Raw genomic sequence first — 26,846 nt, 5'->3', positions numbered from 1 at the left:
CTGCTCCAGGCATGTTACTGCAAATGTTTACATTACAGACACTGTTACACGTAGCTGCATGCTAACATCAGGGAGACATGAAATCTTGGTTGTTAATGTTGTTTATTTCACCACAGTTTCAGATCATACCCCTTCTGGAGCATGTATAGTTGTAAAGATTTTTGGGCAGCCAAACTTCTTCCCTTTGAGGGCCAAAACTGAAACTTACTGGTGGGCCACGGGCCAAAAGCAAACACCTACTGTATTGTATTCTTTTGTTAAGATGTAAAATGGTACAAGTATCCAATTTCCCGTAATGAAAATGCATTTTGTCCATCTGCCAGTGTCTCTGAAAAAATGAAAATGTGAAAATTTTCACCTGACTTGTGCCAAACCAATTTCCTGCAAGTTGCATTCTGCCTGCTGTGCTCAGATCATGAAAAATAATTACAATTAGGTAAACTACATAGTTTAAGAGCATTTTACCACAAAAATATTAAACATCATAAATCAAGTGTCTCCAAACTTTTTTGAATGGGGGCCAGAGTAGATGTAAGAATATGTGAGGACCAGCTGTGTCATGCATCATATAGGTTATTGAAAAAAAATGTTTAGGAGAAAATTAAAATACAAGTATGAACCTGAAATGAGCATAATAGGTCTCCTTTACCGTCAGGAAAAGGGCAGACTGTGTTTTGTGTAGATTTAGCAGCGTGGCTGTATGGATGACAACGTTGTAAAGCTGGTCGGTCCAGACTTACAAAGATAATGACATTCCCATGAACTAATGCTGTACTGCTGTTTCACGCATTATATAGGTTATTTTTAAAAATCCCATACGAGACAAACACAACTGTTGTAATTCTCAGAGAAAAGTATATATCTTTCCACCACTCCTGAAAGCAGCGGCCCTCTCTGTCATGTCCACTACCTAGCAGGAAATGTCTGCTGCTAGTTAGCCGTTTATTTGCTTTTTCATCGTCTGTTTATGAAACCACAACAAACATATTAGTTCTGCCTGCATAGTGTGCATGGCTACAGACTATATGATAGTCCTGCAATCATGGGCTGAGCAGCTTAAACATGGGGTGAACTTGCTTGATTGACAGATATTGTGTGGTGGGACACATGTAGTATATTTTGCATGACAAGCTGTGGGCCATTTATAAACAGTCGCGGGACACAGTTGGCCCTTGGACCAGACTTTGGACATGCCTGGCATAAACAGTGACTAACATAACATATTCTTTTAATTTATAAAAAAATATTTGCTGAAAACACTTGGTGCACTTTGTGTAGCCCGGGCTGCGAAGCTTTTAGTTGTGATTTTTAACGACTGAAAGTGCCACTCAACTCCCTTTTTGGAAGGACGGTGTTAAGAGCTAGGTGCTAAAACAAAGCCTTTTAGACAGAGTTTGAATACAGGTGTCCCAGAATGGGCAGTATGGGGAGAATGTATGTTTTTTGAAGATTAGAGCAAGTTAACATGTTTTGGAGAAACTCAAAATACACGTATGAACCTGAAATGACCATAAAAGGTTCCCTTTAACATCATGAAACAGACTGTGTTTTGTGTAGATTTAGTCACAAGGCTGAATAGATGGCAAGGTTTTAAGGTTGGTCGGTCCAAACTTGTGCTACAAAAATAGCTACATTCCTATTAACCTAAGCTGTACTGTGCTTTTAGTGCTAATTAATAAATGTTAGCATGCTAACAGGCTAAACTAAGATGGTTACCTTGTCCTGCTTAACATCAGCATGTTAACATTGTCACTGTGAGCTTGTTTGCATCCTGATGTTACCATTAAGCTAAAAGCACCACTGTGCCTAAGTACAGCCTCACTGAGCCACCAGCATGGCTGTGGACTTTTAGTCTTCCTAATTTGCATACTCCATGAAACAAGAGTGATTTAAACACAGAACAAGATGAGAAAATAGCTCACATGCAAGCCATTACAGTCCTGTGAGATGATGTCATTTCAAAATACGTCATGGTGGTCATAGTGGAGGACAGACAGGCTGTCTGCTGTAGTGCGTTTGCATCACTGTCTGCGTATATTTGCGTGTGCAGACATATAAACGAGCAGTGTTCAAAACTTGGAGGCTAAGATGTAACAGCTGGAGCCTGGCTAATGACTGGCCTTTTTGTTTTGAGTGGACAGATGGACGGGTGGAAAAGCATGTCTCTGATGTCACTCACTCTCCTTCATGCCCCACTGACCTCTTATCACTCTCTCGCTCACTCACTCGCTCCCTCTTTTTGACATCCATCTGCCTGTAGAGCTTTGATAACATTTTTCCAATTGTGAGGACTGTGTACTACAAGGAAAAGGCACACACACACATTTACACACCTCCTCCCTCCTGATATATAGGCACGGCAGACTGAAGGAGAGAGGAAAGTCACCTACATATCCTCATGTGCACAGGCAAATACACACTGCCCATAATAAAAGGATGTCAACCCGATTGGATGGAAGATACTTCACAGGAGTCCAAAGATGAATGGCTCCTGCATAGGTTTGCCCCGACTGATAAGGAAAGGAGGCAATAAGACAGAGAAAGAAGAAAGCTTAAATCCTGACTTCCCCTTCATTGGCATTTTCTTTATTCTGTCCAGTCAGAGTGATTGCTTTGTAATAAATGGAAATGGGAAAATATAAGAAGTGTGAATTAGAAAACCAATCTACAACAACGGATGACTTTGGAACTTAGACAGGGAATAGGGGCTTTTCTTTCTTGCTTTAAAAATGTAACATATTCTTTAATGGGATTTCCACGGCAATCTTTATTGCACAATAGCTTTCTGGATGTGGAAGGAAATTATCTGTCTTTTCTTTTGTCCTTTCAGAGGGGGTCAGGTGACAATTTGTCAAGCAAAACCCATCTGTCTGTACACTGAACTTCTTTATATCTACAAAACACATTAATAATAATAATAATAAAAAAGAAGAGCCTGATGATCCAGTGATGGATCGGAGCAATAATAACACCAGTAAACGAGAGTGAGTATTCTTATTTATTTATTAATGTAACATATTTTTTAATGGGATTTCCAAAGTATTCTCTATTGTGCAAAAGCTTTTTAGATGCTTTTCTTTTGATTGCAGAGGGGGTCAGCTGACTGTTTGGCTGATTTGTCAAGCAAAACACATCTGTCTATACACTGAACTTTTTTATATCTACAAAACACTTTAATTATTAATGTAGCCTGATGATCCAGTGATGGATCGGAGCTATAATAATGTTCCCAGAACACTTTGTTGAGGTTATTTATCAAAACAACCTGCAGTTCTCCTTCTCTCTCTCTTATTTTCTTCTTCCCCTGTTCCTCCTTAGGTGATTTTCCCTCCCTCGCTGTACTGAAAGTTAAGTCTCATTTCTCATTACATTGAGCTCAGCTCCAGTTGGCGACAGGTTTAGATGTGCAGCACTAAGTCACAGCGGAGCCCCGCGAGTTCAGCCAGCCGCACAGACCATTGATTATGTCTCTCGAGTGTTGAAGAACCAAGCTTCATTTTAACATTTCAGGCGGTTCTGTTCTCAGATAGGGAAAAGAGTCTGCCGTCAAAATTCAGCCTTTCCTCGTCCAGCAGTGGCTCTAAATTGACAGAACCCCTGCCCGTCATTTGCCATTTCTGTCTACACCAGACACCACTGCTTGATTCCAGCTAAGTCTGTTTTGCCTAGGCTGAAGTTGCCTGTACTTCACTCTCATTCTATATTCATGAAGGAGAAAAGAGTCAGTCAGTGCGACTTGTAGGGTAGTAAGGTGTTGCTGAGACTTAAGTGCTATATTCAAGGTCTGAAAATAGGCTTGTTACTGTGATAAGTAGGTGCCTAATTGAAGATGCTGCTGTTGGAAGCATAATGAGAGAGGTGGAGGCTCCAGTGAGTTATGATTGTGACTCTGATCAGACGTGAAACGTTATCTCTTCACATTAGCCTGCCAGGGTTACATTCTGTGGCACCAGATACAGATAGTCCTCTCTCAGCTCAACTATCAACACCCCTATGTGTGTTGATAGTTGAGCTGTGTGTGTGTGTGTGTGTGTGTGTGTGTGTGTTTGCATGTGTTTGTGTGTGCACGTGCAGACAATAAACAGGTGAAAGCCGGCAGAGTGCGTGTGCTACCGTTAACACACTGCCCTCCCCTTTGACACACAGTTCAATGGGTTTCCTCTCGCAGTAGATTGATAGTCGTGGCGGTGAGTGGAGAGGCTGAACAGATTGCCGTGGTAACCGCGTCTGTCAGATCAGCCAATACAGCGAGTTTATCAGGTGGAGATTGACTCTGGCCGGGTGTCTCGTACATTGGAGTCCTGCGCTCTAGCCTCTACTAAAAAGGCCCAGAGGCACGGCCTAATGGATATGACGTCAATATGGAGAGGGAGGAGGGAGGCCATTAAAAAGAGCATCACAGCAATAAAAGTGCCCACTTGTGTGTGCGTGTTTCTAGTTGTGTGGGTGTATGAGGGCAGATAGATGCTCTAAAACCAGAGTGAAGGGATTTAGCATGAGCACCATATGCAAATTGGAAACACACAGTTTGTTGTGGAGTATTTTTTTATTGTTTACAGAATGGCTCAGTTAAGCACCACAGAGGGAGAGAAAATACAGTGAGAACATCAGTATGTGCTGTGTGTATCTCTGGCAGGTGTCTGTGGGCTGAAAGAGGATCCACACATGAGTATGAATAATAAAACAGACACTGGGTGCCTCTCTCACACATGCATGAATGCAAACGCACACAAATGCACACACATTTTTCCACTCTGCTGCTGGATGAACAATGCTTTAAGAATGTGGTCTGCATGGAGTCCTCAGAGGGAATGGGAAAGTGGTAATGAGGGTTGATGGATGGTACTGATGGGACTAAATTTGCAACACTGCAGAGAGCTGCAGAGGTAGGGATAGAAATGTTCGAAACACTCAACACCCAATGCTGCATCTGTGTGTGTGTTTGTGATGTTTACGCAAAAGCTGTACCTCGTGTTTGTGTAGGAGAGTTGTGGGGGCTACTCTGTGGAAGTGGAGAGCGCTAATGAATCCAACTTACCCAGCATCCCCAGCTGCCTAGCGACCTCGCCTCTCAATCACTCTCAATGGGCACCTCTTATTTATAGAGCCATTATTTTTAGCCCTCTATAATTTCAGCCCCTCTGCCTCTTGACGAACATTACAGAGAGAACATTGGGATGAACAGATGGAGACAGAAATTTGGACAGACAGACAGCCTCAAAAGATCCAAGTTAATTTTTTACTTGCAAAAGAAAATCATGTTTTTTTCCTCATAGTTTTGGCCTCATTCTTAGCAGTTATGAAAACGTTTTATTCACAAAGTTAATTTCTGAAATGTAGCACAAGAGAGTCTGAGGGAAGAGACACAAAAAAAGGTTGTGGACCCTACACTGTTAAAAAAAATTCTGTTGTTTTTAACAACATTTTTGGTTTTAAAATGTTGTAATTACAACATTTTTAAACTTCCATTTGTAAGACAAAAATTAATTTTCTGCAAATTCATCACCACTCACATGTGTAAAAACCCTCAAATTATATTAATAATTGCAACATTCAATGAATTTTGTAGTATTTATTTTTTGTTTACGTTTACTTTTAATTCCTGTTTAGTTTGTTCACAACCTGTCTGAACATCTGATAGCTAGTTTTCTTTGCACTATTCAACTCTGTTGTTTTAACATGGCAAAGATACCTAAAACATCATAAGTTGACCTGGAAGGTCACTGATGGATCATTATGTGATTACGTCAGAGTGAGGCCGTGTTGGCCGCAGCACCCCAAATTCAGCCAGTGCCAATCTGCGGAGTCCGCTATCGAAGCAGTTCACAGCAGCCAGGAGTGAAGTGAAGGGACTTTGGGGTGGTTAGCTTGCTAATTCTTGTCTCATTTGTGGCCTAAAAAACAAAGAGAGAGAGAGAGAGGGGCTATAGGAGGGGCAGGGCAAATGTCCTGTGTGCCACTCTACAAAAAAATAAAATATCTATGTAAAGAACACTGGGTTACTGTATGAAGTGCAGGCATATGCCCGTGGCCGTCTGGTGGGAGGTGCTTAAGACAGGGGAAGAAAGGGGAGAGCTGCAGAAGGAGGGTGTATTTTTCTCTAGAAAACTGCCTACCCCAGCTTTAAGACACATGCAAAGTGAAGTTCCTGTCAAGGTAACACTATGTCATCCTTGGGAGCCATTTATGATTTCTGTCTGTCTCGTGAATAATGATCCGCTCTGCCCTGAATGTTAATTTCACCACAAGGTTGAAACCCGTCCATTCCTCTTTGATCTGTGCTGTGAAATCTAAGCTCCCCAAGGTGGTTCATGTTTGGTCCCAACTGCTTGTTCTTGAGGCAGGAAATCATTGGCCAGAGAGAGAACAACAGCGTTGGCCAAACACGGACTCCCAATACACAGATGAGAAAAGAGAGGCAGATTTAATGGTTCAGCAGAATGGGCACACATAAAGAGAGGAGGGGCGGAGGGAGGGAGGCACACAGGGAGAAAAATGGATGTAGACTAACTCACTATGAGACAATCAAGTGAAACGAGAGAGTGAGTGCTGGAAGATGGTCATTTATTCAGTCTTGAAAGCCTCCGAGCATCAGCACTGCTCAAATCAAGTCCATGAAATCAATCTTCATCGAAGGCAACTGTGAGAAAATGTTATGTAACTGCTACATAGCGAAGGGTCAGACTTCACCCACCAAAATGTAGGCTTGTGTGTATGCTTGCTCTACATCTGTGCATATGGCCTCCTGTCTGTTTTCTAACCCTTCTGACTTGGACTGAAGTCCGGTGCTCCAGGCAGAACCAGAGGAAAAGAAGAATAGACTTGGCAGGCCTTGAGTTTGCCATCTGTTTGTGTGGATGTGGTCAGTCTGAATTAGGCCCCTCACACACACACACACACACACACACACACACACACACACACAGATACACACACACACACACACACACACACACACACACACACACACACAGACACACTATCCCATCCTCTTTCTAACTGGCTTTCTCGTGCACTGTGTTTCATCAAGCCTCTTACGCGTACTGGCACAGTGCATCTGGCTGTCCAGTCTGCTGTGTCCTGTGGCCATGTGTCTGGACTTCTGTTCAGAGGGTCTGTGGTTTCAGGGAGGAAAAAAGGGGGTGGGGGTAGTGGGGAGGGTTCATATCGATTCATACCCACTAGCAACGTGCCAAGAAGCTGCTTTCATAATCCTCCCTCTTAAATAATTCACCACTCGCCCTCAAAATTTCATCAGCACCTACATATAGAGAACAATATCCCCCTCAGCAGCAGCATTGTGAAGGATTTGTTCATATGAGAGGGAGAGGATGATGAGGCAGCACATGAGTGAGCAGGTGGAGGAAAGTGGGGTGATGATACCCCAGTCCAAACCTTAAATTAGCTATTACAGACCACTTATGAAGCTGCAACACATGCATGTGTGGATCCACAGACATGAAAGTATACAGTATAGGCAGATTTGACTAATGGTCATCCTGACCTGCTGGCATTAGATGCACAGAAATACACTTTCTTTATGTGTCATTGCTCCATACAGTCATCTTTTGCCAGTTATGAGTGAAGGCCAAGACACACCAAACCGACAGCAGAAAACTAGTGACAACAAAAGCCCCCTGCTGTGTTGCCTCACATTGCCGTATCTCGGCCAAAAAGTTGCACATGAACACACCAAACCAATGGCCAGCCAACAGCTCATATGTTCTGTACCTGCATGAGAGGAAATACCCCTCCATACCAGCAGACAGCAGTTGTCTGTAATCATCATTTAAAACAGGAAACCGGAAGTCCGCCGTGATGCTAGTTAGCCAGTTAGCACATTAACAACACAATCTGATGTTGAAAGAAGAAAGCATTGGCAGTGAACAATAACACAAACCACCAGGAAACCTTTCTGCTAAAGAGCTCAATGGCAGAAGAAAAACAATCTTAACCTCACACAACATGTTTGTTTTGACCTCATTCCCTCAACACTTTAGTTTACATTTACATTTTTTACTTCTGTTTCTCCACTCATACCCTGAGCTGAACGGCCAATCAGAGTGATTTCATTAACTGATGGGCTCCATGGCCGCCGCCAATTCAACATGCTGAATTGGCAGGGGGAAAAAAAACCGACAAGGGTTGACAAAGGTTGATAAGGGTCGACAAGGGCCAACGGTGCAGGAAACACCACGGCAAGTGTCCTTAACACCACACTCGCCATCAGCCAAACGTAGGCGGACGGCTGACTGTTGATTTGGTGTGGCCTTAAGGTTAAAGGCGTCACACTCAAGACCCAGATCCGTACAGGCAAGTCCTGAATCAAGACTGACAAATCTAGTCCCAAGTCCTAACCTTTTAGTTTTGAGTCCTGAACAAATCGAAATACACTCAAATGTGATGCCATTTGATAACCAGCAGGCAGCTGTGGCTCAGGAAGTAGATTGAGTCGTCCACTAAATGGAAGATTGTGAATGGATGGATGTGAATGGAGTATAACCATACCATATTACCATATTAAATCTAAAAGTTGCTATTAAGGCGAGTTCGGCAACCGCATGCGGCCCAACTTATTTCTTTCGGGTTGTGGAGTTTGGATCGATGCTGGGCCAGGTCATTTGTGATAACAGCCCAGTGATGGCAGTTACAACAGCCGGAAGAGGGACAGTTTATTTGGCCATATTCTGGCTGGATTATGGGGTGTCAGTCATCCCAAGTCTCAGTCAAGTTAGACTTGAATCTGACTCAAGTCCAAGTGAAGTGACTCGAGTTCACATCTCTGTCTCTTGGTGTCTTACCTGTGTCAAAACGTATTGAAAAATGTTACACAGCGGTCAGAGTGTTCTTTTTTTAAATCTCTAACCAGTGCAGGTTTAATTTACTCGCCTCTATTAAGCCCGGGGCGAAGTACAAAAATACAAAACCAGGCCAGTGTTGTCCATTTTCCTGTAAAAAGCCAAGGAAATCCCTTCAGCCAGCTCTACAGCAGGAGGCAGTAAGCCATTAGCCCAGTGCCATATATAACACAAAACAGGCTACTGTTGTTGCAACTGCCTCGTCATGTTAACCCACATACCACTAAGTCCTTTCTCTGAGAGTCTCCTGAGTCCCTATTTATTTAGCTGGTGCCAGCAGACTCCATCCTTGATCCTTTACAATAAAGAGATGGCACTGTCCAGAACACAGCATCAAGAAATGCCTCAGAGTCGCCATGAAAGAGTTTCACCAGCGTTATCAAAATGATACGTTTGATCTCAGATCCTTGAGGCAGTTTTGGCATGATTGAGAGAAAAAAAGAAGGAAGGAGGAGAAATAAAGCCATATAAAGGGATTTGTTCTGTTCTGCAATTATGAACAATCTGGCAGCTAAAACAGACCCACAGGCAAAGTGCCATCAGACGAGTCCAGTTATTGAAAGCTTCATCAACAGTCTTTCTTATTCTTTTAATTGGTTGGTTTTTCACTGACCACAACCCTTTTCATTATGATTTCCCAGTTCGCTGTGCGCATTCACACACCATCGAGTAGTAATGTAATAGGCTATTATTGTATTTTCAGTCATTAGCAATCATTAAACAGCTTGAGGTTTTAGAGCAATTCAACAAGGATCCGATTGGGGCTGAGAGAGACTTTGGCATGGCTGTCCACATTTGTGCACAGCTTGCACTTACACAATCATTAATAGTTGATGGCAAACTTTAGACATTTAAAGAGGACCTGTTGCACTCATTTTCCGGTGGATTAATAAGTTTAGCATGCTTAAAACAACACACAAACATATTTTCCTCATACTGTCTGTGCTTGAACATCTGTATTCATCTTCTTTCTAAGGCAGTTGAGATTTAAGCGCCTTTTCTTTAAGCCCATTTATTTGAAAGAAGATAAGGAAATGTCAAAAATGCTAGGCAAAGTTCTAAGTCTAAGACACAGAAGGATGGTCAAAGGTACATGAGATTTAAGGAATAACATAAGGACTTTAGGCTGGAAACTTATTGAAACAGTAGAGATGACCTGGCTCAGACAGAGGGGAGAACAGACTTAATTCACTCATCAGGGCAGAGCAGACAATCACACAAGCCAGAAAACACCCAAAGCCAAGGTGTATGCAGGCACGAGAAATGAGAAACTTGAAAAACTGAAAAATGAAAATAAAAAAAAAACAGAGCAGAGGTGTGACATGTAACACAGAGCAGGAAAAGCATAATAGACTGCCTTTAAGGATGTAAATACATCATGGATTTGATTTAGTTTACCTAATATAAGTCTTGTAGAATGATTTCCCTATTGCAATGCATATAGAACCCATTTGAATAGCTATTATACATTTGCATTGCATGGCTTTATTTATATGGCAATGTTGGATGCTTACTTGGGCAGAGCTTGAGAGCTATAATATATCTGCCTACTAATATATTTGTCAAAAGTAATGTTATTCCTTAAGTGCAGTAAATCTGCACCACCAAAAAATGGCTGACTGGTGGTTGTAGCTCCTCTTTTTCCAAAAATAATAACTCATCTCCCATTTCTGTTAGTAATCAAGGGAACAGAGTAGCACTGATGTCTTTAGAGGATAAAAAAAACACATTATTTCATCTTGAAAAGGCTCGCTTGGTCTAAAAGTGAACAAAATAATATGGGTAAGTAAAGCAAGGACTTTTTTTAAATCTGCAACTCAAATCAAACTGTAACTCAACGCTCCTTTTCCATCTTTTAAATAAACCATTCAATACTAAATGCAATGTGTGAAAAGAAAATGTACCATCCGTTTGATGTGTTACATTATAGTTTATCCTTCTGGGCAGCGACTGTTATCCAGCCAATTCCTGCCGTGCCCCATATCCCGCTCACTCCACTCGGCTAAATTTAGGTCATTTACCTGTGTCATGCTGAGACATCCAGGTGAACGTTGTGAGAAGGGAAATGATTTCTGTGGGATGAAAATATCTTTGGCTCCCACAGCCTCCTCTGCTCCCAACTGTCCTTGACTATCCACAGGGATCCAACTAGCTGAAATGCTAAAAGATTTCCCTCCTGCTAAACTGACACTGTTCAAAACACTGATGGCTGTCAGCTCTCGTGGTGGAGGGATGTCTTACTCCACAGCAGTTGACACAGTGAGAATGTGGGAGAGGCATGAGGCACAGAGATACAATCTGTTACAGTATTACTGTATTTCTTTTCGGTATTTTTCACATGGATCCCTTACATATTTAGCACAGTATGATCCTGTTACAGTAATGACATGAAACAGAGGAAATATTATCCCTGAAAGAATGCTGCAAAGTATACATGGTTAATCTCAGGTACTGCACCTATAATATTGATGCTGATGCACAGAAGAGGAAGATAATTTATTAATTTATAAAGGTTTTTTTTGTTATGAAATTCCTTTTCATTCTTATTCCCTGCAGGAGAAATATACTTTTTTCTCCACTAGCCTACATTTGTCTCAAGGCTGTAGCTTGTTTTTGTTTATTTTGTTTTGTTAAACACCTAATAGACCCGAAGTAAGTAATTTGTGCCATAATTAAATCAGATTTGGCAAAATACAGAGTTCCTATAGCTAAAGGCAAGTGAGACTTTTTAAATGGCAATCATTATGAAATTTAAGACCAGTTTTACTGTAAACAAAACTATTTTCTACTATTTAGAATTGTAGAATTTAGCCCAGATATTTATTGTGACATGAAACATGAGTTTTTGGTGACGTCCTTGCAACAGGCATTTGTTAAAATGCTTTTTTAAATTGAAGTTACCAATTGTTCAAAATATGTATAATGTATAACGTCAGAAACAAAGACAAGTTAAGTAATCATAATTCCCAAATCTTAACGTTTTTAGGATTTTTGAAAGACCGATTTAAGACATTTTCACACCAATTAAAGCCTTATTTTTAGATTGATGATTTCAAAGCCTTGTGGGGCCTTTAAAGGATGCGCGGGAACCCTGTGAGCAAAACAGTTGAGAGACTGAACTTTGTAGAGAAGAAATAGTAGAAGCTCTTATAGGCCCCCTTACAAAAGGCACAAAACTGTTATGTCTCCCTCAGTTGGATTTGTCTTTAAATGTAGCGATAGGCAAGTGTTGAAGAGATTGCTAATGCATAGGGCCCAAATTTGGAATCTGCTCCCCTGACTCTGGAAGTAAACATTTAAGGTACACATTTCAGTTCTTTTGAAAAATAAAATGTGCATGTTGAATGAAATAATGTTCCACTTTGCTAATCAGTAAAATTCCCCGGTGCACAATCCCTCTGGACGACCCTACAGAGGACTGGGTTAAACCCCAAATGTCCTCAAATCCTTGAAACTTCCCCTACTATCCCACAACATGTGTAAGCTGCATACTTAAACCTGATGGTGACTAGAATCCAAATATGCCTGTGATTAATTGTTCATGCATGTACGGGTGATAAAACGCACCATATCAAAATCTAACTCTGACACCCAAAGTTGGCCATCAGTCGGCATCAGTCTGTTAAATGTGAAGCAGCAGCCAGTTAGCTTAGCTTAGCACAAAGAAACAGAGAGAACAGCCTGGCTCTTTATATACTTCATTTATGTACGGATTAAACAAACTATAATATAAAGTGTTAGTATTACAAGTGCAAGCAGGTGGGTTTTATTACCTTTAGACAGACCAGGTATGGCTGTTTTTTCCTGTTCTCTAGTCTTTATGCTAATCTGAGCTGGCTGCTGGCTATAGCTTTATATTTGAATAAATATGAGATGTGGTACCAATCTTCTTTTCTAACTCTCGGCAAAAATAAAATGAATAAGACATATTAAATTATTTTTTTAGATACTTATATATTTGCCAGATAAATATCGACACACATTTTTTATTAAAGGGCAAATATCCTGAATGAATGAAAACATTTATGGCGCACTTTATTTCCTGCCTTTCTTGTCAGTCTGTTAGCATTGGTCAGGACAAATAAACAAATAAACTTGAACTTTTCAGGTTAAATTTGGAATTCAGAGCCCTGACCTTTAATTAGGGGCTGAAAAGTTGCTGTATTATCACTTTAACCCCACTGAAATAATTAAAAACACTTAAGTTACAGGTTGTATTATTGCATTTCAGTGCATTTCAGCATAGTAAAAATGCCAATTGGTGACGGTAACTGGGTTTGTGAGTACTGGCCTCAAGTCAGTGTTTTCCAAGTTGGCATTACATAATATGCAGATTTGTTTCCGGCTATTATTATTCTGTGGCTCATATTAAACAACACAAATGATAACTTGATATTTGGACATCTGTTGTGTGGGTGATCATTCATCAGTGTGCAACATGGCAGAAAGTGTTTAAAGTTTTGTCTGGTTAGATGAGATATCTACCAAAGGATATTATCTCTCAGACAATGAACTGCACACTTATGTAAAAGCTTTGCACGGCCCACTGGAACATGCACAGATGGATGAATATCACTGATACACGTGCATATGAGAGAGCATACACACATTCATACTACTCTGCCAAATTTATTTTTATAGCAGCTCAAGTGATGTGAAATTTAGGTTAAAGCTGCAGAGAGAGTGGGACTCACACTCTAGGATTCATTAGATTGACCTGAATACTGCAGTCAGACACTTGGCCATATATGGATTGTTCTTTTGTAACACTGCAGTGAGGAACTGAAGCTCATGTTGTGTTGTTGTTTGTTTCACCTCCTCATCCACTGCAGAGTCATAACACTGAGATGTAAGGCTCAGCACCCCTCATGCATGACAACTCATATGCTGTTATGCCTCTTGTAAAGCCTGACATTATGACCTAAAATTTATATCCAGTATAAAGATGGGATAGTAACAATATATATAACAATGTATATACATTTTCCTCCCTATAATGTCAAAAGGATGTGATTTAAATGTAGTACAAGATTCTAGGATAGCTGTAATTATTTTTATGGTGTCAAAGGTATCTGTTAACTATTAAATTACTTGACAGTGGTTGTGAAGTTTCATTAATGGTGAAGGTTAAGAGCTTATCACACATCTTACATTGTGTGTGTATGTGCATGAGAGATTGTATTGTATCGCATCGTATCATATTGAATCAGAAATAATTCTGAAATGTGTCTTGCGTCCCAAGATGTCACCTGTATCATAAAAATACAAACACTTAACCAGATAACGAAATCATACAATAAATGCTACAAATCACCACAGACATTGCAAAAAGTAGATGCAGTGCAACATATTACTCATTACTAATTACATTCAGTGTTCAACTCAGGTACACTGAGGCTACTTTGAAGCCTTACTCTGATTTAGTAGGTTGACAGACTGAGGAACAAAATAATTCCTTAACCTGTTCAGTCAAGCCTGCGGGAGTCTAAATCTCCTGTGTGATTGCTGATTGTTGACGACAAGGTACATGTCACATACAAAGGGTAAATATAAATAAAATGTACTTTTTAAGCCATTACTGTCTGTGTTTGTGTTGTAGCAGAGCAAACATTAGTGCTAATGTCAGCATTGGCTGAAGGGGTTTGTCTGTCAAAGCAAGTAACCCCCACCCACTGAAATCATGTGGGTCAGCAGAGAGTTCAGACTGATACAGAGAGTGAAACAGAAAGCTGAGCTCTGGTCATCAGGATGGTCTTAGCGGGCTCTTAGCCCTAAGCCTAGCCACCGAAAGGGGGGGTTGCTACACTTTAACAGGGAGGAAAACCTATTCGAGGGGGGAACACATTTTGATACAACACTATACTGGAAGCAAAAGAGGCGTGACATGTAACACAACAGTGTCGGCTTCGAGTATAACATATAACAGACCAGCAGCAATTTATAAACAATAAGAGAGGCATAACATGATAGTAACAATCATTTACCATCTCTGTTATATGACTGCTGATCTCGTCCTCTAATTGGAGGCTAAGGAGCTCCCAGATCACATTATTTTCCCAAATTGCAGACATTTTCAGCCGCTGTTTTCGTCTTTAAGTTAGTTGCTTACTGCTGCTAGCTGCATGTTAAATGTCCCCAGTGGGTCGCACACATGACACACGACACCCATAGTCCCATCTTGCCAGCTGTCCATTTTACATACATGTCAATTCTGCACTGTTACTAGCCCTGCTGCTAGTTTTTCGGCAAACAACTCTTTTGCGATTGTACCTTTTAAAATATTCAGTGCAGTGGAATAACAGTGTAATACTTCCGCCTTGAACAGGTAGTGTAAAAGGGGCTAGAGAGGAAGAGAGACTGCTATTTGTTCTATCTTTCTCACGATATGTACATTGCAGGGATTTTGTTTTGGGGGAAAAGTTTGTGGTTTATTAATACACACCACAAATTCAATGCCTGAACCTGCAGTGTCTCCCAATTTGATTAGTAGCTCTATTAAAACACAGACTAACTCTAGACAACAGTCATAAAAGTTTCAGATGCTCTCAGAGGTTTGTTAAATCAGTAATATTGGTAAACAAAGCAGTAAAACAGGTCTATGAATTTAATTTATGATCAAGCAAATAAACAAAAGGCTCATTTTCATCATTCAGACAAACTGTTCAAGTGCATATTTAAATATGCTTGTAATTTATGGGAGCATTAAAACATTACAGATTGTTCCTTTAAAGTCATCTATCTCAGCAGTTTGGATGAGGTCCATGTCTTTACGCTAATGCACAGTTTTATAAAGTCCTTCCTCCGCTGTTTTTTCTTATCACTTAAATCTTTCAGTCAATACAATGAGATCTTACAGTCAGTGTCTGAGTCACTGCAGGAACTGATGTCTGCATTATGCTTTTTCCGCTTTTTTTCTTTCTATACAGGACTGTCAGAACGTCTTGTACCAGGTCACACATTCTTCACAGCCACTCAGATGCTTTCTTTTCAAGTTGATAAAAGATGTTGCATATATTGCTGCCTGTTGCAATGGATAAATGTATTCTGATGAGCTTACAATGCATTTTATATGACGTGACTGTTAAAATTCATGTTCTTTGAGAAATAGCACAGCCAAAGTCATGTATTTGTACTTGTTCTAGTTTTACCACTCACCCCTTGTCTCTTATTTGTGTATATATATGTGCATTGTGCATGTAGTTCATGTTGATGGTGGCTCCAAACTTAGATGGAGGACGATACGCTGTCAAATATGGAATCCATGTGAATCCTTGGTGGGAAAAACATCCAAATGGGATTTGCAAACAGGAAACTGGAAGTATTACTTACAGCTTTCCTCTTGTCCAAACTCGTAGTATAGAGCAAACACAGTCCCTTTGAGACTCTGCCTCTCTTTGTCTCCCGTCTCTATCTCTCTGCGCTCCCTCGACTATTCCTCTCTCATCCTCTCTCTGTCAGAGCAGCAAGTAAAGGAAATAGCACGGGGTGAGAACAGCAGAGGGGAGGAGTGCTGTAACTTGTTTTACCCTGCCTGTTGAGCTGTGATGTAAGGTGGTTACAACAGGCCCCAGTGCATGCTAGTTACTAGTTATGAAGCACACACCATAAGGTGCATATATATTTTACCAACAACATGTCCTACTGCAGCTTTTATGTTTGAAAGCCATGACTGCTTACTCAGTTTGGAGATGTGCCTTGATATTGTCTCGTCACATGATCAAACAGATAATTGACATGAAATAATATCAACATAGATATACATAGAATTGTGCACCGTCCATTTATGTCCACTAAAAGTGCTTGTTTTTTCCGCTGACAGGCTCAAATTGTTATTTTAGTTGTCTGACAACGTTTCAGAAAAGACCCAACAGAGAAATTAAACATTTTTACATACCTTTCTTTAATCCAGTCTATTATTATGTGTAAGCAAGGCTCGCTCAAGGAGAAGTCCTCAGCCATGACATTAAAAAACTCTTAAGTAACACTAAGCTACCTTTTCTGTATTCCACATAACCCACTCTTCCTGTGAGTCCTCTCACCAACTCTCCTAATTGTTTCCACCATTATTTTTCTTGCAACAAGTCACCTCTCGTGAGATTTTAGAACAGCACTTCTCCATGAGCCACTATGTTTGTTATTGTGATTAGCAAAAGATTAAGAAAAGCACATTTCATTTTTCCGTTGGGTCTTTTCCATAATGTTATCATACACTTGACACATGAGCCTGTCAGTGGCAAAAACAAGCTCTTTCAATGAGCTTAAATTGACGGTTCCTTATTGCGTGTAAGGATCACATTGCAGCCTGTTTCATCTGCAGCTCTCTCAATACTGGACCAAAAATATCTCCATTAGCCACATGGATACAAAAAAACATAAAAAGATACCAAAGTTTCCCTTTAATATGAGTTCTTTTTTGAACATATCTCCAAGGTGGCAATCTGAATCATTTGCAAGAGCCCGCTTTCTCTCTAGCCCCCCCCCCCCTCCCAGCCTTTGGGCCTTAGTGCAACCGCACTGCCTGCACTGTCTACATTTACACCCTTGCTGCTGAGTAAATGCTACCTGAGTTCTTGAATGTTCTTGAACCAGACTTGTTCTGCTAATCACATCCAAATGAGATTTTCTCCTTCTGAGGAAACCATCGTGAAGAAAATGTTTTGCCTGCATGTAAACACAGTTACTACCTGTAGACTGCCTCCAAGGTAAGGTAATGTATTATAGATGAACCGTATGTGCAAAGTAGTCGACGTTTCTGTGATGTTGTGATGTCTTCTCATGAGGCCTCGCATACAGCGTGCCTGCAGCACAGCCAGCACAGCTTTATCAGCCCACTACTGTCTCTGATAACAACACTACAGAGACACAGGCACACATGTATGTGCACACACACACACTGCATCACTGCTCAAGGCCAAGTTATTTTGCTTTTCCTCTTTTCTATCAGGCACAGTGGAAATATTAGCATGTAAGGAGGTGTTTATGGGTGAGCGTGGGTGCTTTATGCATCCATCTTGGTGTGTAATTTCTGAACTTTTTGTACTTATAAATGTGTTGGACAGGTTATAGTAAAAAGCTACTTTCTCTTACAAAACAAACACAGAAACCTTACAGCGTGTTCATATTAATAGCAACATTCCCCAAAAGCCTGGATGAATCGTCATGAAGGCCCTGTGCAGAGCGCTATGTCATCCTGGAACGTGTCCAGAGATATTTTAGTCACAGTGGAGCTCAGCACAAGGAGATTGTATCAGCACATAAAGAGCACACTATGAGCGAAGGAGGCATAGACTTTGGTTTTGGAAGCTGCAGATGACTGGTCGGATAGCAGCCACAAATCAATCTTACAATCTTGCCAGATTCCGGAAGACTGAGTTACTCCATTGTGCATTTCTTTTTGACTGGGTTTTATTGCTGGGGTGTGATTTCCCTGCAGAACAGGGATCTCCACCTCATCCGGGGAGGTAACCAGGGCCATGGGAGGACTGCATACTCTTGCAGAGTCTCATTACAGAAGTATCTGTGACTCAGCTGTTGTCTAGAGCTATGTTTCCTGCAGTTGATATAAATTTATGCAAAGTTTACAGACTTTCCTTCTCCGTTGAGCTTTCTTTCCTCTCCCAGTATGTGCCTGTGGCTGTTCACTTTTACCGATTTGCAGATTTTTTTCTGTGAACTCACAGTCACAGAGATATTATGTCACTTTGGACTAGGGGAGGACGATATATCGAATATACTCAATGTATCACAGCTTTTTCCATGTGAGATGTGTAAAATCACTATCACGACTATATTTATTTGTTTATTTGTTTAAAAAGGTTCCCCATTAGTTGTTACCAGGGCAAGCAACTTATCTTTCTGGGGACTATATCATCCAACTCGTTCTCATCCCATGTCATCACATGTTGCTGCTTTTTCAGTATACTTCCACGTCTACATATTACTCTCTGGGTATCCTTCTGCACCTTGACATCCCAGGATGCCACCACCAACACCAGGTTGTTAACAAAAGCACATTCTTAGGATTATTCAACAAAGGCACAAAGGTTTAGGCATGGAAAAAAACATCACATTTCGGAAGGGAAGCGAACACCAGACTCCTGCATGAAATTTAGGGGTTTGTTGGATCTGTTCCTTCGGCTAAACCCTTTTGGGACCTTCATGCTCCTTATTTTACATAGTTACTTGCAGCATTTCAACCTGGGCCCATCCTGCGGTGTATTGTGGACATGGCAGGTTCTGTCCAGCCAGTAACTGCATTATTTAACTTTATTGTAACTGTTGTTTATTTAATAATTTCATAACTTAGTAGTCTATAATAGTTTAGAAGAGATTTCTAAATATCAAGACATATAGTGTATTAGTGTATCGCGATATAGCATAAAAATATCACAATATTGTTTTTATGCCATATTGCCCATCCCTAGTTGGAATTTATTTCTTTACTGAATGCCAGTGAGTTGAAAATAAGGTTCACAGGGAAAAGGGTCACATCAATTTAAAGACGTGATACTATGAGAGCAGGTTGGCTGACAGCAAAATGTTCACCCCCCTAAATGCAAAACACACTTTCGCCTCCTCACAAACAACCTCCTGCCTTGTTATCTCTTTATTCCTCTTTTGCATCAGTATTAAAAGAGACCGCCACTCTTTTTTATTCCCTTTTATGTATTTTTCTATGTCTCTGTCTGCTTGTCTTGTCCTGTCTCCTAGACAATCTCTCACTCACAGTCAGAGTCACAGTCACAGGCTCACTATCTCTCCATCTCACACATTCACCAGCAGCACCATCTCATTCTGTCACTCTCATGTCACTGCACACTATCTCACTCACCATCATGCTCAGGAAACTGGAAGTCATTCTCTTATTTTTTTGCTCTTCCTCCGCCAATTCTTTCTCTCTCTGCCCACAGCTTGTGTTCCTTTCCTGGCTCTCTCCTTCACACCTTATCTGCCCTTTCCCCTTTTCTATCAGCTTAGCTCAGTGACGGAGCCTGTCGCCATGGAATGCATCATGCCGGCTAAAGGCAATGCATCATGCGCAGTGCAGGCCACTTGAGCTTGTCACAGCCTGATCCAAGATGTTTTCCCATAACACTTTGTGCCAAAACTCTTGCACACTAAAGACAGATCTCAAGCACATTCATCGCTGTGTGATTTCAGCACAATGTCAACCTTTGTGCATCTTTCGACTGTTCTGACAGGAAGACTGGATACAAGTGGTGGGCAGAAAATAAAGAGAATAACAGGAAGATGTAGGAGGAGACAAAAACAACAACACAGAATTAAGAAGAGGTAGGAGGCGATAAAGACAGGAAGAGTGATCTGAGGGAGTGAAATACATGCTGAGAAGAGAGAGAGTTGGATGAAAGTGGACGACAATTTGAAAGTGGACAGAGAAGATTTTGAAAAACAGGAACATACTTATGTTCATTTCTATATTTCTTTTATACTGTCTCTATGTAATTTGCCTATGATGTTATTTATATATTTGATCACAGCTGTTCACTCTGACTCTATTCTTGTTGTTTGGAGTTATCTATACAACGTGGACAAAAATTAGATTATATTGTTCTGTCCTGATGTTTACCAATTGCCAACATGCTAGACATTGTTTATTATGATTGATTTTAAACTAAATTATTTTATTGGTATATTGTTAAATTGTTTGCCATGAAGTAACATATTTGATGGTGGGAAGTGCCTTCTAATAGGATAAATACACACATACTGTGGAGCTGTTTGCAAACTCAGGTCGTGGTCTCTGATTGGCCTTGCCTGAGTAGGTGTAATCTTTTTATGTTTTTAATTTTCTTTGTTGTTTTATTCTACCTGATGAGGGTCTGAAGAACAAGACATTGTTCACCTAATTAAGTTTTTTGTAAGTAACAAAGGAAGAGACAGAAGCTGGGTGGAGTAAATAAAGGAAGAGACGAGGACAGATGGTTAAAAAAAAAAGAAGAAAACAAACCAAGAGAAACGGCTCAGTGATGGATGGTTTGATGGGATAGACCGCAGCCAGGATCCAAATCAAATGAATTACAATAATGTTGGAGATGTTTTCTTGAGTTTCACAGCCCATGAGCTGTCCGAAGCACAGTGCCTCGGTTCATACACAAAACTGACGCCTTAACTGCATTGTGAGAAGCAATAACAAGAAGAACAACGATCAGAGAGGGAGAAATTCAAACACAGTAAAGACAAACAGTGGCGATGGATTGTGGAGGGAAGGCAGCCAAGACAAAAATCTGCACAACCTAAAGTAGTCGCAGCGCTCCAATGCACTGATGAGAAGCTCCTCTCTGTTGTGTTATTGCAGGAGCCTCTCAGTGAAAGGCTTTGGCGTCAGCACATTCAAACTGAGCTCAGACACACACACACACACACATACACACACACACTGCACAGTGATAGCAGTAGGCTATCTTAAAATTACCTGAGCCTTGCAACCCTGATGCTAGGCTATTAGAGTTAACTGCTGACCTGTAGGAACTAGCATCGACAGCCATCTAGTGCTCATCATCCCTCTAAGCTCTGTGGGAAATGTTATGCCTTCAGTAGAGAAATGGAGGTTTTCTGGCAATCTGTAGGTGATAGATTTTGGATGACGTGCTAGAAAATATATGAGTCGATTGTGTGAGAAATTGCTATATCACTTTTTGGTTTCAGATTAAGTGTGAAAAACGGTGCTGCAGTGTGGGCGCTCAGTACATGTGTAGATGCAGAGAATGCATGCACACACTGAGATAACGCCCTTGTTTCCCAATGAAGCAGCTCACTAGGCTGTCGCTGGCCGGTGCTGAGTCACTTTATTTCAATTCAGAGCGAGCGAGCAGCCAGACGGCCTTTCCTTGCAGCCCTGTTGCTCGACGGCGCCTGCAGCAAAGTGGGGTTCACACCTCAACAGGGTAACAATCGCAGACACTCAGAATATCAAGCATAATTGCGACACTGTTTGTCATTTATCAAAGGTTTACCCAGCTGACATTTTCTCTGTGTGATGTGGAAGACGAGGCTGATTTTGATGAAACTGTTAGAAAGGTCATGTTCAAACCGAGCCCGGTTCCACGCTGGCTTTCATGCTCATTGCTAAGTCACATACGGCGCTAGTCTGACTTTCAAACAGGTATATCTTCACACGTAGTGGAGACTCAAACCCTTTGGAAATGTCTCTTTGTCATTATATTGTATTGCATCAGGGTTTGACTGTAGTTTTTTTTCATTCTCTACAGAGTGGGGGTTGATGCAGATGAAAATTCAGAGGACTTTTCTCTTGAGGTAAAAACATCTTATTGTCACCATTCAGTAGTCCATATTTTATCCACTGCATTAGTTGCTGCAGTTTTTAATCTGCTGTGCCACAACTATTTTTGCAGTTTTTCTGCAAGTGATTCTTTTAAATAGTCAGTGTCAGGAATGCACACAAAATATGATGTAAATCTTTGGTCAAAGTTCTATCTGTTAAACTTACTTTTGAAGGTGTAAATATTTGGAATTATCTCACGTATTGCATTTTCTTTTCAGAAGAAGGTTATAAGACATTATTTTTGTGAGGATCAGTCAGAAAAGTATGGAAACCCTAAAATAAAAAGATATAATAAAATAAAAGATCATTCTCCAAATAAGGGCTTAGTTTCTCAAAAAATTACATTATTATTTCAGAATAATGAGAAGTTTTCTCAAAATAATGACTTACTCACTAAGATTCACATTAGTGCTGTTGTATAGTGACAATCATGACAATAGTGTTTTGTGTGCTTTAAAACACCTAAACCAGTGCAAACAGCAGTGCTAATGGTCTACTTAGAGAGTTTCATATTGTTCGGTTTAGGTATTCAGGGGATCAATATTTCATGAAAAGTCTCTGCCAGTATACATTAAACTTAAAAAATGAGAAACTAATTTCCAAAATATGGAGAGAAAGATGACCGATGCCAGCAGGAAACAGCTCACAAGGTTTAAAACGATACCTTAATGACTAATAAAATAATCATTATGATAATATAGATGGCCAAAAACATTATAATTAAAAAGACACTGAGCAGCTTCATTTTAGCTGGAGGAAGCTTCTGTTATTCGCTCATTTGCAGTACTTGAATTAAGTTACACAAAGTGATTCCACATATATTATCTTGTGTTGTGTTTTCGTTTGCCAAAATTACATCTCTCCTTACTGGAGGGTTTCACTGGAGAGTGAAACTGAATGAGCAGCGATCGCAGTCAAAGACAAAGAAATTTGTTTTTAAACCTGTTTTTAATCACCACTAAAGTATTGCAGGGTTTTACTGCATCACATTCTGAGTCCGTGCATGTTTGAATACTGTTATAGGGCACTGGTTGTGTTTCATCCACACAGGGATAACAATTTGCAGTATTTTTACATACACTGTACACAGCAAGGATTTATAGCAGGGACCCTGAACTTGCTTTGATTTGGGACCACTTGCAAAATGACAGGAGGCCAGTCGCAGCAGCCACATAGGGTATTTCTAAGTTATCATTGGATTCTAGGATTTAAGGACATTTATAGGTTTTTAGGATGTTTCTAGTATTTTAGGACATTTGTGGGTTTGTAATACAGTTCTAGGATTTTAGGACCTTTCCAGGGCATTAAGACATGTCTGGGATTTTAGGAGGTTTTGAGGATTTGAGTACATTTCTATCATTTTACGACCTTTCTAATATTTTGGGACATTTCTGGGATTTTATGACTTTCGTTGGATTTTATGGACATTCAGAGGATTTCAGGACATTAGGGGCTTCGCTAGGAACTCTGTCGGGTATGCGGGCGATCCTCCACTGGCACTTTTTTTGATAAACAAGCTCTATTTTGATACTGTTTTATGCACTTTGGGACTAAAATTGCAAAAACAATTACCAGTGTGAATCAATTTATTTTTATAGTGAGTTAATAAAATGGTTTGGGGGTCCACCCACCAACCTATTAGGGGCCAGATTCAGCCCACAGGCCGTAAGTTGAGTGTCACATATTTACAGCAGACCCTGCCATCCTCTTCCACTGATAAAAATATGCTTCTACCCTTTAACCCTGAACCCTTTTATTTTAACACTGCGTGACATCAAAGCGAAGAAAAGGTTTAAGAGGATGAAATGCACCCTCTGCTTCCTGCTAAATGACAGTCAGTAGCACACCATTTCCTGCACACAGGCACTTCTGCCTTTTTGTTGTGCAGACACGTCTACACCCCTCCCCACACACACACACGCACGCACACACACACACACACCCCTGCCACCTCACCATCACTGCCTCCCAGCAGCTCTCCGTCCCCTGTCTTTCATCTCCTTAGTTGACCTAACTGTTATCTGCACACTGTGAATGGGACATGGTGTGGGCAGCTCCCTGGCATTATGAGGCCAGAGGGGCAGACAGGCTGGTAAGGCCGAGGGAGCATCTCAGTGGAGAGGTGAGGCCGAGCTAGGGGGCTCTTTCTTATGGAAATGGATAAATGTAACCTTGCCAGAGTGAGTGTCCACACCGGGACTGCTGGGGGCGTGTTCTTACTGTAGCAAGAAGAGATCTCTAGGGACTTTGCCATTTTTGAGAACAAGATTTTCCTATACAAGCACAGGGCACGAGGTCTCACTTGTGAAAATGGAGGTCATCGGATATGGCCCTGCTGACCAACCAGGGGTGCAGGTTTTCAGCATTTCCATCAGGCAGTGTATATAGCCACCCCAGAGGGTCTTTGTTTGTCAGTGAGTAACAGTGGTTCTCTCATGGTCCACAGGTTACCACAGGGAGGCCAGACACAACACAAGGCCTGTGGCACCGCCTGGACAACAAGTATCCTTTCACTGCTTTCTTCTTTAAAGCACTCTCACATCTGCTCGCACTCACAATGGTTAATGCACTGGTCTGTGAAGTAGTATTACACAGAGAGTACAAGGAAAATGGCAGAGTGCTTCATTTCAGGGAATAAGAAGAAAGACCCTTGTGTACTGTGATAGCAGAACAAACAGGAAGTTCATGAACTCCTCCAGGTGGAGGGTGGTTGGATATATGGATATCAAAGGAATATTTTAGAAGTCTGAAAGACTGTTTCCCTAGGTTTCCAGTGTAAAAGGAGTCTAAGTTTTTGAATTCTTTGTTCTCTATGGTTGGGTGCAAAAAAAAAAAAAAATCTTCATGAATTTGGGGTCACTGGGAGTCATTAATTGATATACGAATGGCCACTTGGGAGGTAAAGTATTCCTTTTATCCATACAAAATGTTTGTGGCCGTTTGTCCTGTTACTATGACTTTATGCCAAGATAAGCTGATATCTGCAACATTATGTTTACCATACAAATGTGAAAGTAATATCGATCTTTTAATCTAACCCATCAAGAAAATGTATTTCCCAAAATGTCTACAGTACTATTGCTTTTATGTGCTCGCTGTTAACTACATGATGAACCGTATTCCTGTAAGCAGAGAGTGTAGTTAAATCATTTGGCAGTAAGAAAACAGTCCTGTCCTCCGCAGTGGAATTTCATGAGGACTGCATTACGTTTAAGCTAATCTAATTTTACCGCTTAATGGCCTCATGACCTGGCCCAATGCTCAGAAAGGAGCACATCATTTTACTTTATGGACTCTGACTGTCTCCACTGCAAAACAAAGAGATGCGGGTCTGCGAGTGCATTCATTTAGAGTATTCATTTAATGCATGAGTGTGTTAATATTTAATATCAGAACTTTTTTTTATACAAGGATTTAAAGAGAAAGATGATTGGACAGTGTTGGTAAACCACTAACAAGTCACTGTGGATTCAAGGGATTAGCATCATACATCAGGCTAAATGGAGCTCTTTGTGCAAGAAAATCTCACCTGTGACAACAAGACAAGCAGAGTCGCCCACCTTTCCTAAAAGTAAAACTCTCCTTGTTACTCTTCATAGTTGTAGTTGAATACAACACATTGTCTGACAGTGTGAGAAACAATACTTTGGTTTGCTGATTCATGTTATGGCCATCTATTTCTCTGGCATAATAACAGTGTGACACTCTAATTTTGTACAGCAGAGTTTATGAGGTAACGGCAGCTTTATTTACAGTGTCTTTAGAAAGTATTTTTAGGTGTTGCATTCAATGCAATAAAAATGGCTGTCAAAACATTTTAGAAATATATTAAGAGCATAAAAAATATATATCTCTGTTTTCAGCCATTCAGGTATTTAGACAACTTTGGCAGTGATTACAACCTCCGGTTTCTGTGTTTATGTCTGTGTTCACACATGGCCCCAAAAGATTCAGAGATTTATTTTATCCTCATTGTTCTTTTCGTGTCATCTCAACCTTCATCAGCAAGGAACATCCGTGAATAATAGCGTCAAGCAATTGTTAATTATTCAAAAGAATATTTTCATTGTTGCATCGCCCTACAATGTCTGAACCAAATATTCCTTAAGAAGAGCTTCTTCATTGTTTCTTTGTGTTCTCACATGTCTCCATGTCCCTGCTGCTGAAAAGCTTCCTCACAACATGATACTGCCGCTGCCACCATTTTTCACAGGATGGTGTTAGATGAGTGATAAACTCTGCCAAACACTGTGCTTCACATTATAACTGAATCTCGCTATTCTTGGGAAATCATTGCGAAGGGGTTGTCACCAAAACACTGATGTATTAAATTATATATATTGATGTGTAAGTATCGTAATTAAACACATTTTCATTTCAGGTTGTTAGCACACAGAATGCAGGAAAGGGGAGTGTCGCTGAACATGTTGTGAAATCCCCAAACTGGAAATTACTCCATCTCCCTCCTTTTTTTTTTTTTTTTTTTAAATCACATAGTTTGTTTCTTTCAGCATCTGAGAGTATTTTTAATGACCAAAAGATTTTTATTGTTTTTATTTTTACAGAACAATGTAACTGTCAGAAAATAGCACAGAGATAAACACATTCATTAACAGTGAAACAAAACCAAAAAGGAACAAAACAACCAGCTTCTGATTTGGCTGTATTTTTACAGCAGTAATTTT

At 40.5% G+C, this 26,846-nt stretch overlaps 1 protein-coding gene across 1 annotated transcript in view; it reads left to right on the top strand.

The window, feature by feature from the left end:
* LOC121960796 (sodium/hydrogen exchanger 9-like) overlaps positions 1-26,846 on the top strand; it is an 83,546-nt gene that overhangs the window by 49,967 nt on the left and 6,733 nt on the right. The window contains exons 13-14 of the mRNA XM_042510656.1: positions 22,088-22,133; positions 24,608-24,663. Coding sequence (XP_042366590.1) covers positions 22,088-22,133; positions 24,608-24,663 — 102 coding nt within the window. The remainder of the gene's footprint in view (positions 1-22,087; positions 22,134-24,607; positions 24,664-26,846) is intronic.

Source organism: Plectropomus leopardus, chromosome 21, assembly GCF_008729295.1.
Source record: "Plectropomus leopardus isolate mb chromosome 21, YSFRI_Pleo_2.0, whole genome shotgun sequence".
In the NCBI taxonomy this organism is placed as follows: domain Eukaryota; kingdom Metazoa; phylum Chordata; class Actinopteri; order Perciformes; family Serranidae; genus Plectropomus; species Plectropomus leopardus.
This window is presented reverse-complemented; position numbering and strand designations above follow the sequence as displayed.